This window comes from Corvus hawaiiensis, chromosome 11 (assembly GCF_020740725.1).
Source record: "Corvus hawaiiensis isolate bCorHaw1 chromosome 11, bCorHaw1.pri.cur, whole genome shotgun sequence".
Taxonomy (NCBI): Eukaryota; Metazoa; Chordata; class Aves; order Passeriformes; family Corvidae; genus Corvus; species Corvus hawaiiensis.
The window spans coordinates 5,841,545-5,856,205 of NC_063223.1; the positions used below are offsets into that span (position 1 = coordinate 5,841,545).

Sequence of the window (14,661 nt, forward strand, 5' to 3'; positions counted from 1 at the left end):
GCTTTAAGTACTGTGGTGAGCGTTGCTTTTGATGCTGCTCTAAGGGCTTGGAAAAGCTCCACCAGTTACTAAGTGTAGGGAACAGGTGACCTTTAGGGCTGTTTGACATCCCTGTGGCACCTGAGCACAGGTGACAGATCTGTGTGTGCAGTCACCTCTTGGCCAGTTCTGTGGCTGTGCTGTAGGCTGGGGGACAGGAGAGGAAAATACAATTTACCACGTTTGAAGAATTGCATCTGTTTTTACATCAAACTGAAGCTCATTCCAAAATCAGAAAAACGAGTGGACTCTTACCCTATTCCATTTAAAAATGAAAATTAGGTTTTAGCCTGAAGTAGGAACCTTGCAACTTCAGCTGAAACATTTCAATATTCTCATTAAATGAGTAGATTGAAATTGCAAGATACTGTGTGTGTCTCAAGCTGCTCTCATTGTTCTGGGCTGTTCCATACACAGAAGTTGCATGCCTGGTTACCTGCACAGCAGGCTGAAAATTGATCTGGTATATTTTAGCCATAAAATAATTCACCTTTTATGCCAAAACAATTAATGTTATACATTAGTTTCAAGTCAGAGTGTTGCCGTTATACTGTGGAATAAAATTAATTTCTTGGGATATGTTCTTCACTTGGGAAGTCACTCTTGGGACTTGTATTCCCATCCTGCAATTTACATTTTGTATAAACAAATTCAGCCAGAAGAGATATTCTGCAGAGTTCAGGTGAAATTTCAGTGGTTGGGAAAATGCTGCACCTATTTTAACCAGATCATCACTGCCTCACCTTACTCCTGGAGGCCACAATTCAAGCCCTGCTGTAGATAGGTTTTGTAATTGTCATTCTTTTTATATAGAGGACATTAACAAAAAGTAAACTACCAACCCACAGTTTGTTCTCTGAAGTGTGGTTGCAGCTAAAGACTTTCATTATCAGTGATAGAATTACTTGAATGCCAACATTCCAGGACCCCCCTGGGAAATGCACAGTTGTGAGCATTGGTTTGGTTTGGTTTTCCCAGCTGGACATACCTAGGATAGTTTTTAGCTTCTGGGCATTGCATGTGTGCAAGAATAGACCCTAAACCCTTGAAGTTACGTACAATTTATCTCAGATGAAATTCTGAACTGTTTTTTCATTGCCCAAATGGTGCCATTCCTGACAGTGGCACCTCATGACGTTTTAAGCTCCAGTTTCCACACACATTTTGGGAGCACATAAACACCCTGTCTTATGCCTCCGGTGCAGAAGATTTTTATTTGGAAAGCAACCTTGAATGTTTACCAGAGGAAATGAGGGAGATGTTACTTGTTTTATGGCACAGAGAAAGGATTACCAAGAGCAGCTGGTGGTGGGGGCTTGCCCAGGGGAGGACAGGGTGAACTAAGGGCAGGAAAGTTGGCCCAAATAAGAAAGGAGAAGTATTAAAGAGAAGTTTGAAGGTAATTTACGTAAAATAAACCAATTATACTCCTGGGGGCACTCACGTTCCAGTATCCCAATCCCACATCAGTGTAATGCAAGGATTTTCCTTCAGGGAGGTGAGGACAGTTTGCACCCAAGAGCATCCTCTGCAACCTTAACACACTTTTACCTCATTAATTAATTTCCTACTTCTGAGTAGTTTGTTTGCCCTTCCCCAGAGGTCCCTGTGCAGAGCTGTAGCAGTGGAGATAAATGAACGTTTTTGTGGGTGGCTGTCCCACAAAACCCAACCTGAATGCTCAGGGTGAGCTCTCAGAGCTCCTCCCTCCCGAGTGATGCTCATCCACAAACAAGAGACTTTGCTCCCTCTTCTGCCATTTCATCACAGTTTGAGCTGAAATTGGGCCAAATCATGAACTAATTGGTTTCTGTCTTAGTTATGGAGTCTGTTATTATCCTCTCAAAATCAGTGTTACTTTTCCATTATTTTTAACTCTGAGGTAGATCATTCAGAAGAGCTGTTTGCTGCAAATTTCCGTGTTTTAATTGCAGTTTCTGTCATTGCTAAATTCTGTCTGATTGCTTTCTTGCAAACGGTTTTCCAGGATCCACGTGCCATCCTGTGGGATCGGCAGAGAGCCAATTGGAGACACAAAATACCAGGATATTTCAGCTTCCCCTTGTGTCTCTGCTACAGAGTATTGTGAAATCAGAACTGGAGAAGTGCATGAAATAATTAGGATTTGGGTATCAGTGATTGGCATGAAACTTCTTTATGTTTTGGTGGTTGTTTTTTTCTGTTTGGTTGGTTTTTTGGATTTTTGGGATTTTTTTTTTTTAACCTCTTAAGTATTGTTTAGTCAGCTCTGTGCCCCCCCAAATCAGGAATTTTCATTTACTACCAGGTTTATTTATGGAAACACCCGCTTGGCTAATTCAAATCCAGTCAGTTTTCAATCTGCTTCAGAAGAATATTGTTCACATCACTTACTTGTGGCTATTTTAGAAGTCTTATTTAGGTGTGAATTATGGGGCGGGCAGGTAAGTATTAAGCAGCTGTAGAGCAGTGATGGCCCAGAAGACGAGGAGCAAGAGCTGACATTATTTATGCAAATAATGGATAAAATGAACTTTACGAATTGTCCTTCTCCTTTCGATCATAGGTCTACGTGCCTTTTTTTGCCCCAAAACTTCCTGAATTTAATTATGATTTTGGATTTTCCCCACTGCTGTTGTCACTTAGATTCTGTTTACAAGAAGTAAGATCACCCTGGTTCTGTTAGTGATTCCCAGTCATGTGTTGCAATCTCCCTTAAAAGAAATATGTAATACAATTTAAAGCCTTATTTTCAAAAGGATGTGCATGAACTTAAGGCTTGGCTTTGAACATAGTTAAAAACCAATAAATGTGTGGGGTTTACCCCATTATGTTCCTTTAGCAACAGTAATTTGGGGTTTTTTAAGGTTCGTAAATGGCAGGAAATGACCCTGGTAAACCTCAAAGGCCACGGTGATTTAATCATTGAACTTCATAAAGAATTCAGGTTTTAAAATGGCAGGTGATTTTACAAGCATTTTTTAATTGAGCACCTAGGTGCACAAAAGGCCTGCAACAGTGTGAACATGCTGAGTGTGTTGGAGACTGCACAGTAAATAATAATCAAATAATGCAAAATAAAGAGAAGCCGCCAACCAAGACGTAGTAAACAAATAAAAATTGAGTAATAACTGTAATTTCCAATACCTTATCCACGTATGGTCACCAAATAAGGAAAAAATGCATTGGAAAGCAAAGGTTTAGAACTCGGAGGAAGCCCAGGAGAGACATATTACTTCCATTTATAACAGAAAATCAACTGAAAACTTGTAATTGACAGAAAGGGAGTGAGTTTGTGTCCCTGGAGGTGCCCTAAGATCAGCAACAGGCAAATGGTGTAAACATAATAAATCACACCACAAGTTGTTTAATATGATCGGTTTCTTTTTTTTTTTTTTACTTTGGAAAATAAGAATACAATTTCATAAAGGAAAATAAATACAAAATGAGGTAGTGGTGGTGGGGCACAGGGAAAGAAAGACCCTGGTCTTTCTCAAGAGTCAGTGAAAATATGTGTTGAATGGGGAATTGGGTTCCCAGGAGTGTTTATTCATAGGCTGTTGGAGGATCCAATTAAACTGGAATATGCTTTGCATGGCTTCCATCATCCCAGGGACTGATTTCAGTGGGTTTGCTCTTGGCTTAACCTCATATCATAGGAATGAAATGCAGCTGCTTATTTTCCAGATCTCTCCATCCCCTTGCACTGTTTTGGACGTGTTTTTTCTTTTTATTTTCTCGGGTTTTTTAAGCATAAAATAATATTTTGAGCAAGGAAACATGAGTAGCTCAATAAGTATCAGAACCAGTACAGCCTGGTGTCACCCACTGCTGTGTCTTGTGGGTGTCTGGGTTTGGTGTAGAGCTGAAAATGGGTATTTTTGGTACCTAACTTGGTGTGCAGCTTCTCCCTCAGCCCTGTGATCACTCTCTCCACCCAGTTCTTCTGCAGAAAGAGTTCTCCTCTCTTTTCTAGCCTTTCCCATGCAGAAAGACCATACACTCCTCACTCTCTAAGAGGTTGTAGTGCCTTTCAAACTCCTCAGGTGTACTCTCTTTTTGCTTTTTTTTAAAATGATTTAGTGCTTCCCACTGCAATAATTCCCCCACTGTTTCCTGGCAAATCCTTCCTGGCCTTCCTTTCCATAAATTAATTGCACTTCTCGAGTTCTGGAGGAAGGAATTAGGGTGAAAGCCATCATTGCTCCTGAGGAGATGCTGCAGGTCCACAGGGGTGATGGTCTTAAAGGTCTTTTCCTCCTTATGGTTCTGTCTGTTTCTGACAATAAATATTACTAAATATGATAGAAGTTCAACTCCTGAGCAGAGTCCTGAGCCTGTTAATGGCTGGCACACGCCACTGCTGCAAAATTATCTTAATGAAAGAGGTTTAAATATTGATAGAAGAAAATTAAAAGCAGTTTAATGATCAGCCGTTTCATTTGATGCCCTTTTTGCATTAGGCAGCCCATAAATTTAATAATTTCATTTACTGAGTGTTTTTCTCACCTGCACAGTCTCTTACCTTGTGTTAAATTGTCCTGTTGGCTTTGGCAGCCTCGGGAGATGTCGAGGGTTCAGGAGGTGTCACCTTTCCATTTCATGATACACCTGAATTTGGGCACCTTCAAATTAGAGCTGGGCAGGAAGGATTGATCTCCATTTCGTGGGGGCAGTGCCAGTGCTGCAGACACTGGAACGCAAAGAGAGGTCAATCAAGCTGTAATCGTCGCTAATTAGCGCTTCCAGAAGCTGTAATCTCTGTATAAGTGGCACGTGGGTGAAAAATTATTCCTTGCCTGGAACACCATTAAAAATGTATTTCCTTTGATCCTGTAGGAAATGAGTGAGACAAACACGTGGCCTCACACAGGAAGGGGCTTTTGCCAATTAAAATTGGACGCAGAGCTCGCAGTGATGCTCAGAAAACAAAACACATTTAGTGGATTTTTTGCCAAATCTCCTGGTTTATCTTTTGAGGGATGGGTTGGTTTTTTTTTTCGTTTCAAATAATCCTAATGAATAGTAGCGAGGGCTACTTTCCCATACCTTACAGAAATTTTTTTATGGATTTTTTAATGAAATAGTAGTTCTACTGTGTGATGAGCCCTACGGGAATTTAGGCTTCTTCTGACATTCTTATCACGTGGATACTCCTGTCCTGTTTCTACCTGCTAAGCATCTGGCTGAGCAGTTAAGTAGCTACTGAGTGAATAATCTTTCCGTTTTAGCAAAGTTTGGTCTTGCTTTTGCTGTCTGCTCCTATTTCCTTGCATATTAAATGTCAGGGATAAAAAAAAAAAGAGAGATTTAAACAAAACACCTGAAATCTGGATTTCTTTCACCTTTTTTTTTCTCCTGGAGGAGATGGGGATTTGGTGAAAAAAATGGGGGAGGGGGGTTGCTAATTTCTGGTACTCTTTAAAATCTGTTTTTCTCAGTCATTGGCTCTGTTACACAATGAGGTATGGTATATAATGTAGTGCTGGAAAATACAGTAATGACCTGATCTTTGAAGAAAAAAAAAAAAGCTGAACAAAACCCCATTGCTTGTGCTTTTTTTCCCAACCCAGACTTGTCGTTTGCTTGGATCTTCAATGAGTATCCATCGTTTGTGCAGGAAGACAGCCGGCGCTTCGTGTCCCAGGAGACGGGACACCTGTACATAGCCAAGGTGGAGCCATCAGATGTGGGCAACTACACCTGTGTGGTGACCAGCACGGCCACCAACAGCCACGTGCTGGGCTCCCCCACGCCCCTGGTGCTGCGCACGGACGGTACGGCCGCCCTGGAGTCAGGGAAACACCGGGAGTCAGGGATAATTCCAGGCGTCACTCAGCGTTTTTGGCTCTTGCACCATAAATTCTCGTGTTTTGTCCAAACACTGGTTGCTTTCTACAAAGATAAATTCTGTTGTGTGCTCCCCTCCCAACTCTGTCCCTGATTTCACTGTGCTCCTCTTTATAAGTGGAGCGTGAGAGAAATAAACTTGATTTTGAATTGCGAAAGAGAGGGGAAAAAAAGCCTTTAAACATCACCTTCAAAAATTGACCTTCTCAATTGTGTCCCATAGGTGTGATGGGAGAATACGAGCCCAAAATAGAGGTTCAGTTCCCTGAGACGCTCCCTGCAGCCAAAGGCTCCACTGTGAAGCTGGAATGCTTTGCCCTAGGAAAGTAAGTTTTCATCCTCATTGAAAATGGAAGCACCTTAGGGTTCACCTGTACGAGAGATGTGGGCTTCTGGCAGTTGTTCTGGTGTTTTCCAAAGACCTGATTTTGGTTATCACAACTCCTGCCCTGAAATAAGGGGGCAAAGAGTCTTGGAGTGTATTTTGATTTTGTTCGGAATTAAGATGTGTATGTTGGCAGCACAGGAATTTACATTTCACTTCAAATTAGCTTGAGTAGATTCAGTGTGGTTTTGCATATGACCTTTGAACTAAGTCTCTTTTCTCTGTGCAAGGAAATGGTGTTCAAGTCTGTGACAAAATTGTCTGAATTTTCCTCTTGAATGTACTTGATGCTTTCATAATATTGTTCTTCCTTTATAGCCAAAATAAAGATTAAAATGCATTTCTCCTCTGAATGATGCTTCACTCACAACTGATATCTTTTCTCTTTCACAGATGATCTGAGAATGCATTTCTGTTTCTGTAAATGTGTTTACTCACCAGTGTGTGCTTTGTTTGCAGGCAGCTTTGTCAGGGGCCCGTATCAGATTGATAATTTGATCACACACTATTGCTTTGGCTCGCTGGTGAGGGGAGGGAAAGTTTGCAAATCAGGGAATAAAGGGCTGCTGGAGGATGGCAGTTTGAAAAGACTTGCCTGGATTCTCCCTCCGTGGAAGCTACTGGTAAATCTCACCTGTCCTCAGGGGAGGCCAGTGCTGATTTACAAGAAATTTTGCAATTATTGGGCATTCACATAGTTAATCCTGACAAATTTGGTACCACAAGTGCAGTGCAGGAATCAGCAGTGAATGCAAATCAGGTGCCAGAGTGTCTGACCATCTGTCAGGTACAGTGTGATTGCTGCTTTTAACACAGCCTGTAAGTCACTGCTGAATTTCGTTTGCTTTAAGTATCTCATTATGACAATCAAGGACTTTAAGCAAAACTGTTTAAAATCTCATTACTCTCTCTTTAGCCCTGTGCCTCAGATTAACTGGAGAAGAACTGACGGGCTGCCATTTCCAAGTAAAATAAAGCTGAGGAAATCCAATGGCATGATTGAAATCCCTAATTTCCAGCAGGAGGACGCAGGGCTGTATGAATGTATCACTGAAAATTCCAGAGGAAAAAACATTGCAAGAGGACGTCTCACTTACTATGGTAGGAAACTTGTGTTCTCCCCCTCTCCCACCTTTCTTTACACGTGAAACACAAGCTGCTCTGGGCTACTCTGGAATTTCCAGCTTCTGCAGTTCCATCAGGCATTTGGGCTTAAAAATCCACGTGGCATTTTAAGTGCTCCTAGAAAATGAGAACTTCTGCACCAGTTTCTTGGTAAGATCTCTGAGAAATGGCTTAAAGCTCACCAGGGTCGCTGAGAGTAAAGCAACGTGTGCTTGTGTCTGGTTTTTTCTGTGATGGAATTTTTTTTTTTTTTTAAACACCACTTCTTGGTCCATTGGTGAAACCTTCAATTTTCAGTCGATTGGATTTATTTGGGGGATCATTGAGGCCTCACATTTATGGCAAGTACAAATTTTGTCTTGCTTTGTGGAAAGATTACTGATGGATATTCTCAATCCTGTGCTTTCAAAACAGCCAATTTTATTCTAAAATGAGTAAATAAATGGGAGGATATAATCCAGTATAGGAAATGAAATAATATGAAATTTTATAGCTGGAAGAAAGGCAGTCTCTTGTGCATTTAAGGCTATAGAGTGGAATGAGTATCAGCAAAGCACACTGGTGCTGGTGTAAAGCGAGAGTGATTTGCAACAAAGTGGTAATTGACAATTTTTGTTAAAGCCAGATCTCAGCAAATATAATTTTCTTTACTTCAGTGGCAATTTAAACAGTGTTTCTGACTCTGCCTTGGAATGTTTCCCTCATGTAGGAGTATTTGAGCAAAGAGATGGGTTTTTAGTTGTATGAAGGCGCAGAGCACAGTCCCTCTGCAGCTGGGAGCAGGTTCTTTACTACTTCTCCGTGGGGAGCTGCTGGTTGGTAGAACACACAGAGATTTTGGTCCATGAAGATTTTAGTTTAAGACACAACAGAGTTTATAAGGAGGAAGGAAAAGAGATTTCTCCAACTTCCAAATAAAGCTTCCCACTGAATGAATGCCCCGTTGTTGGAAATGTTCAAGGTCAGGTTGGACAGGGGACCTGAAGCAACAGGAATTTTCCAAGAACTAATTGTAATTACGACATTTGAGAAATCCTGTGATTAACATCGGGCAGTAGATCCAAGCTACTTCACCTGCCAGAGTCCTCTGCCACTCCAAACTTGGCACTGTGCATTTGGTTCTATTAAGTGACCTTATTTGCTGCTTGAAAGTTCCAAAGTTGTAGTTTGTACATCAGTTTGGCTCAACATTCCTATGCCAGTGTTAAATCGGGGCAGTTGTGAGACACATCAGTGTAAATCACATATAAACTAGAGGAGATTTGTTCATCAGTCCTTGCAGTTCCAACAGTGGCCATTCCTGGGGGTATCTGCCCTGCTTCCCAAGTTCTGCTTTGCTCATTAAGAAGCCACAGAGCTGAAATAAAGAATGTTGCAAATCAATAAAAGCAACCCAGCTGCAGTTCTGTAACAACGGAATCAGTGTGAACGTTTTCATTGCAAATCTAGGCAGGGATTTGAACCCTCAGATGGAGTTCATACTCCAGTAGGAATGTCTGCCCATGTTAGAGTCATCTCTAATATGGATGTTTATCTTCAAAAGAATAATGAGACCTGTAGTGGCAGTAATGGCACTCCAACTGTTTCATTTCATTTGTTCTGCTCCATGGAACCCATTCTGCAGAATTAAATAGATTTAAGTAATCTTTCTTATTTTGGTACTTGTTTTGTTGTTGCAGATAGAATTCCAACAAGCCCGGGTTCAGGATAGGATCATTTTAACTCTTTATGATAATTTGAAGGATTTTAATTCTTTTTTGTAGATTAATGATGTTCTATAACTAAAGATAGTATCTTGTAATGGATTGCTGCCTCATCTGATGGCAAAGCCCAGAAATCTGTCTGGTAAAGAAATCTAACCACGTCCCACTCAGTCTTCCAGTAAAAGATCAATATTTAAGGAAGTTTTTCTGAAAGCAGATGAGGATTTGGAGGAAACTAATGCAATATACTGAAGACATAAAGTAAAAAAATCACTCTTGTGCCAGAAAATACCAATGCTGTCAAAAATCCACAGATCTGGTGTTGTTAGGGAATGTTGGCTGCTGTTAAAACACTCCACTGGTAGAAGTTTAAGGCGTGTCTGCTTATCAAACACAGAAGCATATAGACATTGCAAAAGTACAAATGTCTTTTTCTTTCAATAGTGACAACATTTATTTTCCTCTTGGCAGAAGAAAGCGTGTCTCTGCCTGACCCCAAAAAAAAACAGTGCGAGAGGGATTGGGGTTAATGTTTTGCAAGTTGTCATTGTGAAATAATGTGAAAAGGAAATCTTTAGGAGGAAAAAATATTGACAAAAATCTTTCATGTGCCTAAAAAATAGGTTTTTCTTTCCTTGTAGACTTTAAGGATTCTTTGTAGATGTAACATAAGGTCCTAAAGAGAAGCTTGAAACATTCATTGCTGTGCTGCGAAGTGAAACGCTCCTATTCTGATTTGTTTTATGAGCTGAAACTGGAATGTTTAAAATCTGAAAATCAGATTTTCCAGTGCATGAATTGCTTGGTTAAAACCCCCCCCACGTAAGTTTTCTATGCTATTCTGCCTCTTCATCGAAGAATGAATTAATAGCCTTGAAGCCACAAAGCACCTGAACACAGGATTAACTTTACTCCTGTCCATAGTTAGCTGCTCGAGAATTCATACAAATCTGTTGCATCTGGAACTCTCATCCTGAAAAAAATGAAATGAGTCTGTTTTATTAAAATTGTGGTGTGTTTTAAATACAACTCTCAACCTGTAGTTGACGTTGATAATTAAAATAGATATTCTAAACCAGATATTCTGGGTTCTTTCATTGCAATACTCACAGACTATTAATCTTTTTTTCTCCTCAAGGATTTTATCAAGAAAAGTCTGACGTCAAATGTTCAGTTTTTTGTCCTTTTTACAGTTCCAACATTTGTTAAATGCCAGTTTTCTATTCATGGGAGTTCAGATTGTGCTAAAAATAGGACAAGATTATCCAACTTTGATTGACTGTAGAACCTGAATATATAAATAATTTGCTTTCCCTTTATTAGTGTGTTCGTTTGTCATCACTTTTAGCTTCCCATAAAGAGATAATGGAAAAAAAAAGAATCCATGGAGATGCTTCATGGCAGAGAGGAATGAGAGGCAATGAAACAATTGCATTCTTGTGCTTTAGGATGCAATTAAACATGAAGCATGGTAAAGATACGTAAAGCAATTTATTTAAAGTATAATTGAAGAAAATATATTCTTAATTAGCCCATGCTGATACACCAGAAGTCCTGCTTGACAGTACCAAGGTAAAATGTTTGAGAGGGAGGAGGAAATTCTGCTGCTGTTCTCCTTTTGCTCTGCAGTGCTGGTGTGTGATAACAAAGACAAAATCCCCCCAGAATAAGTAGAATCTACATCTATTTTTTGTTGTATCAAAAGTACTGGTATATTTTGGGGGGCTTTTTTGGAATAATCTACCAGCAAAATTAAACTGAAATTGTGTTATTTGTGTATGAGGAAGAGCCTCTCTGTGTAAAGGTTTTATCTGATAGCCTGACTCTGTCTTGTGCTTAGAGGTGTCTTCAAAACATCGACAACAAAGCTGTAAATGACTAAATAATAATACCAATGAGTTGCTGAGTTTGATCAGCCTAGAGTTTAATTGTTAATGCTGTCTAATAATATCATTTTCTTGCTGCACAGACAAATAGTTTGTCTTCTTTTACATAGTAAAGCTTTCCCCAGGGATTTGGAATTGCCTGTTGTTTGAGCGCATTTTTATTTTTGAATGGGAGTCAAAAAATGGACATTTTCAGGGATGTGTCAGCTGCTTCTCTAGGCCCAGCTGTTTTATCAGAACAAAAGTTATTCATGTGTGAAGTCCCTTGGAGTTTTGAGATGAAATAAGGGTTCATCCCTGCAGCAGGCACCAGTGGGAGTGTCAGAGCCTGACTTCCAGGCAGACTGCTTGGAAAACTGCAGGTTACACTTTCCAGGTGGGTTTTCTCCCCATTTGCTTCACAGTGCTTCCTCTGGGAAGTTTTTTCGCCTCTGATTTCTTGCCCAACTGCTGAGCTCCCCAAAGGTGTTTCAGAGATTTCCAGCCCAGCTTTCCTAGTGGCAATGTCAGAGGAAAGGCAGGAGTGTAAGCAGCAGCCGCTCGTGTGAATCGCAGTCAGGGACTGTTCTGGAGGAGCTTCCCAGAGGCTTTGGGTCCCAGCAGAGCACAGAACTCCCTGGAAGAGTCATGGCCCTGAACTTCTGTCTTCTCTTCATTCTATTCCCCTGGCCTACAGAATCACAACGAGATTTTTATTGAATTCCTTAACTCTGGAGAAAATCATACATAAAAACATGTGTTTTGATGCATCGTGCGTGGTTAGTCCACAAATAATTTACAAATCCCAAAGTGTCACTTCTTCGGCCACTGCTTCCAGGAGCATCGCTGCAGTTGGTCTGCATTCACATCAACTCCCAGAATGTCACAGAGGATTTTGTAGAAGTCTGAAAAAATGGTTCTTCCTTCCCTTTTGGCCTACAGGGAAGGCCTGGAGTGTAATAAAGCAGCAGTTGTTTCCTGCAGGCCCAACTGCCTGGAAGAGAAGGGTCATCATAACCACCAAAAAAAGATGAGAGAAGCCTCTCCCTGGGATACTTTTTTATGAAGTTGCACACTTGTTCTCTCCTTGCCTCTGGGATCGGGAGAACTGCGAGGAATATTTTAGGCTAAAACAACTGAAGCAAAATCCAGGCTGGTGCTTTTCCAAGTAACTGGCCATGGAGCTGACGGCTAACCTGCTTTAGAAAATCACTTACCTTACAAGCATTTCATCCTGGGGGAGCTCCAGATGAATCTTTCATGAAGATTGAACAGCAAGTTCCGAAGAATTCTTAATATTATCCCAAAATATGGATTCCTGTCACAGTCTCAAACCGTGCACTATGAGCTCCATTAAAATTAACTTCCAACCTCTCAGCTTACAGGACAGTGTCTATTTTTATATTGTTTTTTTCATGTCAGCGAGGATGTGCTGCCTGCTTGCCTGTCCCTTGTTTTAGGAGGGAGAAGTGACTCCTTCTTCTTTCCTTAGGAAGATGCAGGTTTCACACCAACTGTGCAGTAGTTCCAGGAGAGAATAATGAGGCTTTGTTACCAAGCCTTCCTTCAGGAGCACAGATGGTGGAATCAGGTATTTTGGGCAGTAAAATTTGCCTGGCAGTGACAAGACCTTGAGAGGAATAAAGCTGTTCATACAGAGTCCTTCAGTGTCCTGAGGCAGAGCTCAACAGAAAGGGGCGGTGCTGGGCTTGGCAGGTCCTGATCCTGCTTTGAGATGGTGTCAAGAGTATCGGAGCAGTATCAGAGCTGCTGATACCTGACCTTCTGTCTGTGCATGAACCACCTTTACCCTGGCCAGAAGTCAGAGTATTCCCAGCTGGAATTGCCCCTGTTGAGCTGTCTTTTCAATTTTGAGCTGGTTGGTTGAATTGTTCTTTTTCAAAGACAGATTGAAAGGGTGTTTTTCTTTCTGCTGAACACCTCCATCAGTAATTGGAAGAGAAAAAGAGCCTTCCTCAAGGAAATCACTGAAGTGTCCATCAACACTCTATTGTGGACAGGCAAGCACCAGGAATTTCTCACACTGTGCCTTGGGAAGCTGTTCTGTGCATTTCTGCTTTATTGTATTGTGTGGGAATTTGGGAAACCTTCCTATGGAGACTGCCTGACACAGAGTCCTAGAACAAGATTTATGGCGTAGACAATGTTTTTCTTATTGGTAGAATTGAATCCAAGATCTTTAAGTCTTGAAAATAGATTATATTTAACCTACTTTGAAGTGGAGATGGGCAGCAGATGTGAAATATTCCACGTGTACGGATCCATCATAATTCAAGCACTGCTGAATGTTGCATAGGTATTTAGGTGTGCAAAGTGCAGGGAGCTCATTACATGGAGCCCTGAGCCTTCATTCCCTTGAAACACGTGGGGTAAATACTCCCAGTAACAATGTGGGATAAAGCAATAGCTCTGTCTTGAACTCCAGTGTTCTGACATGAACTGTGAAGATTTTACCCCAGTTAATACTGGTGAAATTGTACATTCATGTGACACAAAGATCAGGTCATCCTGTCTTTCGCAGCTGACCTCGATAAAGAGGGTGTAAAAAATAAATGATCCCCAAATGGGTGAAAGGTGTTAATCCTCATGGGGATGTGGGGAAAAAAAATGCAGTATCAGAGTATTTCACTGTCAGCAAATATTGGTCGAATTCCAATATTTATTAGTTGTTAATATCTCAATGAATACATTTTAGGAAGTTCTTCTGTAAGAAGTTAACCCTAAGTATGGCTACATAAATCAGTTAATAATTATCATAAAAGCCTGGTGTGTACCTGGTCACGTTGAGGTCTTTTCACTGCATTGCAGAGCCGGTGATGGAGAGGAGATGTTGGTGCTAGGAAACAAGGAACCTTTTAAAAGGAAATCAGTGCCAACCCTCATCCAAAGCTGGCGTGGCTGGTGCTGTGCCTGGGGCAGTGGAAAGGTTCAGCTCTCAGCTGCGCTCACTTCCCTCATGGCCACAGGCAAATCATTAATTTCCTTGGCCTGAGTTAATTGCTGGTGGAACTCCACTGTAGTGGGAAGTTCAACAGGAATTAATTTGACCTTCTGTGCTTCCAAAGCTCTGTATTAAATAATGTTTTCATGCATCACCAGGGACTTGTTTTCTCCTGGTTGTTTTCATGTGAGGGTGTTACAAGACGTTCCTGAATGACTCACTTAAGATAAGCGAATTGACTCTGGAAAGTTCTTTGCCCATAGCTAAGTGTTTGCAGCCAAGTTTCATCCTACTCTTTTATCTTTTCTCTGTAGGCAATGTCCAGAATTTATCTTTTCTTGGAGAAATAGCATAGACTGAGATTGTGAACTTTCTAGTAAATTAAATAAATTCAAAGAAAATTCACAAATTACCTATGAAATAGTGTTGAACTGATGTGTGAAATAGCACTAAAGGAATAAAAGAATAAACTACTGTTGTCTTTCATGCATTGATGTTTATTTGCCAAGTGAGCTTTCTCCTTCCTGTGAAAGCTGTAACAGATGTTTTAAATATATTTACAGTTTTAAGTGTATTTTGGGTAATTCTGAAGGATGTGTGGTATTATTGCATCAAATTTTGGCTTAAAAAATAGTGATTTTTATGGACTTTCTTCTACTGGTTTGCATTACCCAAATTCTGTGCCAAGTCTTCTGCTTTCAAAAACAGTCTCATATACCCATGTTTTCATCCAGTTAAGTGCTGCCTTGCATT

At 40.7% G+C, this 14,661-nt stretch overlaps 1 protein-coding gene across 2 annotated transcripts in view; it reads left to right on the top strand.

The window, feature by feature from the left end:
• LOC125331426 (contactin-3-like) overlaps positions 1-14,661 on the top strand; it is a 96,589-nt gene that overhangs the window by 54,195 nt on the left and 27,733 nt on the right. For both annotated transcript variants that reach the window (XM_048315387.1, XM_048315386.1), the window contains 3 exons: positions 5,592-5,795; positions 6,092-6,194; positions 7,170-7,354. In XM_048315387.1, the coding sequence (XP_048171344.1) occupies positions 5,592-5,795; positions 6,092-6,194; positions 7,170-7,354 (492 nt within the window). The remainder of the gene's footprint in view (positions 1-5,591; positions 5,796-6,091; positions 6,195-7,169; positions 7,355-14,661) is intronic.